Genomic DNA, 8,740 nt, shown 5'->3' with positions numbered 1-8,740 from the left:
CTCTGCCTCTCGGCCCGGATCCCCTGGCGCTTCCAGAGGGCCCGGCCAGGACGGTGCGACTACCGCGGCCTTTCCGCCCCCTCCGCTCCCGCCGCCTGCGATGCTGAAAGTCGAGGTGCGGGACCCGGCCCAGCCTGAGCTACAGGAGCTACATTCAGCCTGGATGTCCACTTGGTATTCCAGTGCTTCAGTTCTCCGCCAGATGGAAGCCGAGACCCAGGATTTCCCTTTGGCTCTTGCTGAGCACAGCACGCTCGGTGCTGTTCTGTACAAGCCGTAGAGGAGCTGTCGCCTCTTTCTTTTCACACGCTAACACCCCTTTTTTACATTGTAACCAGGCTGATTTACTAACACAGCTACTCTGGGCCGCTGCCAGTCAAACGGGAGGCTCTCTGCAAGCCCACATCACGAATTTCGAGTTTGCCTTCAGTTCAAGCAGGTTTATTTCCTTGTGCCGACAAATCAATGTCTCATATTCTGCCATTCCCTTTACAAGTTAATACAAGTAACAATTACTCCTGACTCACGGCTGGTACTGAAACCAGCTGCACGCCATTTGAGGCAAAAAGCTTTCCCTGCATTCCTTCACAGCAAACATAAGATGATGAGATACACAAAATATATATTAATGCAGAGATGTGTCAGTTGCCTCTGATGGTTTGATTCGTTATTTGAAATAAATTCTGCAGAGTTTCTGCACAAAGTATTCGGCTTCTCCACATATGCAATATCAGGCAGGGGAGGATTCCCAACTTTTTTGTTCAGGCTGCCATGTAGCTGCTTGCTGGCTTATCCTGTGGAAAACAATTCTGCCCATCCTAGCTTGCCTGGAATGCACTTGTATTCTTTAAAGAAGCCAATCTGACTTGAGCAGAACACAACGAAACACAATTATATATTGGGTAGGAAAGGGAAAGGTCTTTCTAGCTAGGGAAAAAATGTGAAAGAAAATAATTGGAATTCCATTTCTGCTGAATCCATTTTATTTTATCAGGGAGCTGCTGAGCTGACAAATCATTATTTGCACTGAGGTACTAAGTTATATCTGCACAGCTCAAAATCTGATGTGGATTTTTTTTTTTTTAATATTGCTAGTTATACAAATTGCCCTAAAACCTGCTTATTCTACAATTAGAACACAACATTATGTATTTATTAGCCAAATAATTCTTCTGTTCTAAACCTACACAGTGATTCCAGATTGCTGGGTTCAAAGACCATCACCCTGTCAAAGAAAGATCAATGTAGTTTGATGTATTTTTAAAACATTAAAAAGATTTCTCCTTCACACACGTGTAGGATTCCTAATGCAAAAAGTGCAGCTGACACAAGCTCTCAGGCCACACCCAGTGAGTACATTTCTCTTTATTTTGCAGTTTCAGGGGTTTAGATACAACAACCACAGTCCCAGCACTGCACAAATCACACTCTCAGGACGAGATCACACACACCCAGAACATATCACAGTAGAGATTCCCAAAAGCAACAAACAGAGGGATCAAGCCTTTAGCACAATGAGCTCAAACCACTCCAAAAGAGTCACATTTTTGTCCAGAATTTTGTGCTTTTCTTCTTAAAGCTATTACACTTGGAGACACAACAGAAGGAAATTACAAAAGCACTCACTGGTGTGATGATCCAGCACATTACAGGGCAGTGGGCAGGCACTCAACTTCCATTCCTGACATCAGGATTCCCCTCAGTCAGAGGAGATCACAGATCAAAGGTAAAGCCATAAAACTTTCCAGAATTTTCCCCTCACGACAGCCAACTTCTCTCCATATCCACTCAGTTTAAAAATTTTGCCTCCCTCACTCAGTTTAAAAATTTTGCCTCCCTTCAAAGCATGATGCCACAAAAAGTTCACAGAATATCAGGATGTCTTTGCCATGTTTCATTTGCAGTTGTGTTTTATTAGTCACTCCTACTTTTCTTAAATTATACTTTGTGGTTGAATCTGAACCCAGAAAATCTAGGCCCCCCACGCACCCCATCTAGAACAAGATTAAAAAAAATAAATCAACAACAAAATGCAGAAAGAAAATCTAATAATATTGGCACAAATACCTGCCAACACTCACATTTTGGCTTCTGATATTTTTATCTCTCTGAGACAGTGCTATTCCATGTCTTACATGTTTGGGTTTTTTTTGCCTCCAACTAAGCATTCAGCAGCCAACTCCCCTTTTCCACCAGCAAGCAGCTGATGAGAGAAGTTCCAGACCTGGAGAGGCAAAACTACAGGACACAGGCGAAAGGCTGCAGGACAGTCAGATTCTGGGGAGAGAGGATTAGGGACAGGAATGTGCTGAACACAGCAGCACCCCCAGCACTCTGCAAGCTGTCCTGGAGAGGTCTGGAGGCAAGGGCAGCTCCTGGAAGGGCTCTTACTCCTTCACTCTGCACCAGTCAAAGCACAGGGAAGGAAATACAGGGATGGCTGCAAGGCCCCCTCCTCCTCCTCCTCCCCAACCTGGCAGCTTTGATTCCTCCCTGTGTTCTTCACCTGTTTAGAGACTTGACACTAAATCCAATGCCCTTCCTCTTCACACTCTGGAGGACCTCACACTGTCAGACAGAAATGCTCTGCTCTCTGCTCCATCCTACAGAAAAAAACTGAGGTCCATGTCTGGAGGGCAGCAATGAGTCTCAAAATATCTGGGGATTGATTATTTTGTTTGTTTGATGTTTTTTAAAAACCATATTCTTGCTTTATAAGAGATTTTCCCCTTTCTTCTCTTAGACCTGATCCCTTTTAATTGGTTTTTGTGCTTCCTGCTGTTCTTGACAAAAACACTCTTTCTGCAATAGAGGAATTTATAATTAAAAAGTGCAACATTCTCTGTAGAAATAACATTTGCACCACAACACAATTATTTTTCTTCAGTTTAACTCACATTCACACAAGGTGCACTTACACTTTAATATTTTTTCAGATTATTAAATTATTTGTCTGAGGAAATATATAATATCAACACTCCAGCACATTAAACAAACATACCAGTTTCCTACAACAGACACTTCTGCCTCTGGACTACATGATAATGCACCAGCACAAATGAAAAGATAAAATTTAATCAGGGGAGAAGGACATTTCTCAAAGTGAAAGGTCACTAGCACGAGCAGTTCTGCTGTGAAGGAGGGGGGTTGTCTGTGAGCCTCATGCTCCTTCCAGAAGTGCCCCTGGAACTGTCTGATTCTATGCTCTCCGACATCTTTTCACAGATTATATCCACCAGACGCTCAAACACCTGCCTCACGTTGATGTTTTCTTTGGCACTGGCTTCAAAATAGTCAAAACCTGGGGGAAAAAAAAAATGAACAAAAATTATCAATAGAGATGGATGATCATGATGATTTTTAAAATACCTTTTTTTTTCAGGATTTACCTTAAGAGATCAAGACATCAGATAATCCTGGAAGTCAGTAGATTCCCACAATCTCAGAAGAGTGAGCAGAAATACTTTTAGAAGTTATCAAGCTTCATTAACAGTGAAAAGGATACATGGATCCTTCTCATTACCCTGGTAAGCACATCTGCAGATAAGGGTAAACCTTATTGGGTTAGGTTATATTCCCTTATAGGGTAAGGGAGTCAATTCTGTCCCTTTCATCAGTGCAGGTCCCCTGGGCTGCAGCTGGTGCCCAGCAAGGTGTGGGGAACCTCCCTGGGATCCTCACGGCCCTGCCAAGGGCCAGCCTCACCAACCAACCCCTGCTGCCCTCTCCAGGAGCAGAAGCCAGAATGAGAAGGAAGATCGGGGTTGCTTTCCTTCTCTCACCAATTTCTGTGCTCAAAAGCAAAACGCTCCTTGACCCTTTAAACACTAAGCCTTTCTGATTAAAAAAAACAGACCAGCAAGACTGGAGTTACACCAAGGAGGGAATGGCAGCAGCTCCTCCTGCTGCTTCCTGCTGGCACCTGGGGCTAGGGGAGAAGCAGCCTCTGACAGACAGCCCGGGCCCTGCCTCAGCAACAGGAATGCCCTGAACTGTGAAGCATTTCCTTGTCTCCCTCACCCCAGGGGCCTCGAGGGCCAACCAGGCTGTTGTTCTGTTCTGTCAGGTTATTAAACTGCCAGCAGCGAGAGCTGAGGCACCACGGAGAGTTTCTTTTTGCAATAAGCTCCGTTCTGTTGTGCTTCGTTCTGAGGATATTCCGCATTGCATCAGTTTCTTTTGATTCTGCCACAAACAAAGAGAAAATTTATTGTAACTGATTAGTCTGCCACCGCTGGCAGGCTGAGTCACCTCCACGGGTGGGATAAGTAGGTATCCACCCCATTTGCACCCTTTTTAAGATTCATGGGATAAGGGGTGAAGTAATGGTGCTGTTTGCCTTTTTAGGGCTGCCCTGCATCAGATGAGGGTTCTGTCTGCCCCACTTGCTGTTTTGATGATGAATAAAAATGTTTATAAAAAGCATAGGAAATCAGGGAACTGCACTTAGATATCTGTTAGTCCAACCTTGGCTTAGGTTCTGCTAAACCAATTTGTTTTGGTTCAGTTCACATTCAGGCTAATAACAATTTCTTAATCTGATTAGGGAATTATTTCAATGATGTTAATGTCACTATGCAAATTTAGATAAATATGCCGAGGAATAACCTTTATGTGAATCATTATGATGAACATTAACACTTTAAGCAGTCAATAGCCAATTAGATTCCTCCCACCTAACTCACAAAATAATTTCATATAATGCTGTACACATTAGCATAGTTACTATGAGGAAAAATTGATCTGATAAAATCAGATCTATTTTCCAGCTCTTTTAAAAAGAGTGTTTTGTTAGTTGGGAGGTTACAGAAGAGCAGAGCTGGGACAGCACTTCCCAAAGGCACTGGGGTGGTTTCTCCAGGGTGAGCTGGACAAGCAGGTCAGGGCAGCACTGGGGATTCTTCTGCACAACAGCTTCCTATTGATGGAATCAGTTGCTATGGTAACCCTGAGTGTGTGTCTGTGTGTTTTCAAGTGTCCCACACCTAAAGGATTCAGATTCTAGATGCCAGTTTGTATTGAAACAAGCAGATGAATTTTGGGAGGAGAAAAAAACACTGGAAGTCCAAATTGGAGTGAGAGTTCAAATAAAACTGTCCATTTCATGCTACATTGGTCTGGACAAAATTTCAATTACTAGCAGTGTAATTATTCCTGTGAAATAGGTGGACACACATACATCCATAACCCTTCTGAGAGCCTGCAAGCCAGGAACCAAGTTTATTCACATTCATATTTTCAAAAGCAAATTAAATTCTGATGGGTAAAAAAGAGTCCATAACTGATTTTGCAAACTAGCCATATCTTTGTTTGCTTTGCCACTCCTACATGTAAAGATTTTTCTCTTACAATAATAACAATGGGTCTAATTTGATATTCGCTTGTTTTTTGTTTAGGATGGCAGTGCCTCAAGGCTCCAGCCATGAACAAGACCCCTTTGTGTGTGCCATATGTAGAATTTACACTTTCAAGGCCACACTTTAAACTACATCAATATATGCAGTGTGTCCTGGAACTCCAGTACCCCCAATTTAACAGTTTATTATGCACCCTCCAATTACTGTGTAAGAATTGAAGACAACACAGAATTTTATAAATTGAGGATGATGGTGATTTCTTTGGGTCTGGTAAGAATCTCTGCTCTTACAAGCTAAACATTTATGGCCACTGTAAAGGTCTCCACTATTACCTGAAAGAAATTTTAACAGGATTTATTTGTTACTTTGAGTTCTTTAACAGAAGACAACAGTATAGTTAAATTTTAACACAGAGCCCTGATTTCATATTAAAAATATCTTATACACTATAATAGATAATGAAAAGTGATAAATAAATGATAAAGTAGTATGAGTTTACTTTGCTCTTCATTATAAAATTTTCATTGCAATCTCAGCTTCCTTTCAATAGAACTGTTTTGCTTTTTCTATCCCACATCAATAACATAATGTCTTTTTTTTTACCTGGGTAGACAAGTCTAGTACATTTTCAAAATAAGTTTTACTCAATTCTCCAGTTCTGATATATAAACTTCTTTGTTTTCCATTGTTTAGTTTAAAAAAAAAAAAAAAAAAAAAAAAAAAAAAAAAAAAAGCTTCCACAAAAATCAATGCTTGCATTGATTTGCAATGAGTACATGGTGCTTGGAGACCTGGAGACAGAATTATGTTTATGAAAACTTTTTCTCTTCTCATTTTGCTGAGCTACTAAAAGCTTTTCTCTTCAGATAAACTTTATCTTCCTTCCACCTCCAGACATCACCTTTATAAATACAGCAACACTACAAGTATTCTACCAAGTATTCTTGGCCTACTGAGCACAAAACAAGTAAAATATGAACCTAGAATATATTACACTTCTTAGTTGTGAGACTATTATTGAAGTATTACTGCTGGAAGGACTTATTACTGTACAAACTGAAAGGAACACAGTATAAAGAAGCAGAGGAAAAAAGGTAGAAAGAAAAGTTTTCCACGTACCCAGCTGATCTGCCAGATGTTTCCCCTTCTCCACGGGAACAATCCTGTCGTCCTCCATGTCACATTTGTTTCCAACCAGGATCACTTGTGCATTGTCCCAGGAGTAAGTCTTGATTTGTGTGGCCCTACAGCAGGTCAAAAGAGACTGTTACATTCCATCAGCTGTGCCAAAATACAATCCTGTATTAAATATGAAAACAAGTACCATTAATGACATTTTCAACATCCCCAGGTTGTGTTGGTTCAAGGACAAATGACCAGGCTTGCACACACAGCACTGTTCTGTTTTACCACTCCTTAACTTTGCGTGGCCATAAAGTTTCTTATTAAGACTTTGCAAGTGTTTTAAAGATCACAAGATCCAAACAAAAAACTGAATCGAGTACTTTTTGAAGATTAGGGACAAAAAAGGCTTTTTGTAAAGGTTATTTCTCCTCCAGCTCTCATCTGTCAGAGGAACAATCTATTACAGCTCTTAAGGATATTGTCCCATAAAGAAAGCCACACAGTAGATATACACTTCATGCTGGATTTACAACTTCATATATAAGATAGAACAACAATAATTCTCTCATTTTCTGCAGCACATTTTGCTGTGGAGTTTTATGAACACCATGAGAACAGATGGAAGCAACAAGTTGCCTTTACTCGAACAGGAAAACTTCATGAGAGACTGAAAATCCCATAGAAACATGGAAACAACTGCAAAGGAGAAACAGAAATTTACCAAAGTGGGAAGATATGAGATCAAAGCAAGACTCTGTGAGCTAATACTTGAACCCAGCAGGACTAAAGGATCCCTAAGGCAGGAAGGTGCAGCTGGAATGACAGACTAGCACTAACTTCAGTGGTACAGGGGTGCAGGGCATGGGAGCTTGGGCAGGAGCCCAGGAGAACCTGGAGCCTCTAAAGCTTTCTGTGGCTCATGTGCTGAAACTGGAGTGGAGCTCACTGGGGATCCCAGGACTCTGACCTTACATTTAGCCTTTTTAGAGTTTTTCCATGACAAAACAGAATCTTTTTTTGGTATATCCTGAGGGGCCAGTCCTTTGCCACCATCCTTAGTGTCCCAGAGGTGTCCCAGAGCCAGCAGCAGAACATCATTAGCTCAGTAGCATTCACTTTCATCCATCTTTTCAGACCCACACAACCTATTTTATCTTCACCAAGTCAGCTCTATCTTTGAAGGCTCCCTCCTCCCCAAGGGTAATTAGGCTGCACTGCCAGAAGCCACACTCCTCTCCTCATCCTCCTCCACTCCCTAACTCACCTTCCCACTCTTTGCCCCAGCTCACCACCACTCCAGGCAGGACACTGCAGTTTCAGGAAATTCTGCCACTTCCCAGGAGAGCCAGGAGTCCACTCAAACTTTTACTTCTGTGTAAGTTTCCTTGAACCTCCTTAACAATAAAGCACTTGGTTCTTTCTCTTTTGAATTAGCAGCAGCCTCCAGCTCTGATCTACTAATGACAATTTTTAATTAGTCTGAGTTGCTTACTTGTTTTTTTCCATGGAAAGCAGCCAGCTATGTTACTGCAAGGATAACTGGGAAATAAGGGTCATTTCACTCTGCAACTTGCCTTGAAGAGGCTGCCTGCTTGGACTGCCCTGGAGAACAGGATCCTCACCCATAGTGCAACGTGCAAAAATAAACAAAGACTGTGTGCAATGAAACTGTGTACTCTCCCTGGAAAGGCACTCACTCCAATCTCAATTTTAGCTCCTCCAGTCTCACCCTTTTGAGTGTCTCCATGTAGACAAGCCCTGTGAGAGCTAATATAAATCTGTGATGAGTTTTTGTGGGACTCTGAGGTTTCTCAAGGCTCATCAGAGAAGGGGGTGACTGCAGAAATCAGACAAAGCCCAGAAAGATGAAATCTCCCCAGTCTCCCTCCATAAGCAACAGAGAGAAATAAAGTCAAGGTTCAATTTAAAAGAACTAAAAGCAGGCTTCTCTTCTGCCTCACAGTTCAGCCTCTGGATTCATTTCAGCCACTGGCATCATCTGAGGACACACTGCCAAATCTTAACCATTTAAACAGAATTACTTAGAAAATGAAAAAGAAGCAAACAGCATGAAGGATCTCCTAGAGAAATGCATCCTTCTCCTTGCTTTGTACAAATTAGTAGAAAACCTCTTACAGAACACCAATCTTTATTCTCTGTAGGAATAAAAAAAAACCCAACCAACCAAAAAAGTTATGAAGAGCACAGAAAAGAAACCCTGATGTCCATACAAAGAGGAAGGCAGAAAATTTCCAGAT

The 8,740-nt window shown here is 41.7% G+C and overlaps 1 protein-coding gene across 1 annotated transcript in view; it reads right to left on the bottom strand.

The window, feature by feature from the left end:
• Positions 1 to 1,838: 1,838 nt before the first annotated feature.
• RAB3B (RAB3B, member RAS oncogene family) overlaps positions 1,839 to 8,740 on the bottom strand; it is a 50,339-nt gene continuing 43,437 nt past the window's right edge. Inside the window, exons 4-5 of the mRNA XM_083867969.1 lie at positions 6,477 to 6,601; positions 1,839 to 3,301 (exon numbers count right to left, since the gene is read on the bottom strand). Coding sequence (XP_083724095.1) covers positions 3,114 to 3,301; positions 6,477 to 6,601 — 313 coding nt within the window. The 3' untranslated portion in view covers positions 1,839 to 3,113. The remainder of the gene's footprint in view (positions 3,302 to 6,476; positions 6,602 to 8,740) is intronic.

This window comes from Zosterops lateralis (genome assembly GCF_965231275.1).
Source record: "Zosterops lateralis genome assembly, chromosome: 9".
Taxonomy (NCBI): domain Eukaryota; kingdom Metazoa; phylum Chordata; class Aves; order Passeriformes; family Zosteropidae; genus Zosterops; species Zosterops lateralis.
This window is presented reverse-complemented; position numbering and strand designations above follow the sequence as displayed.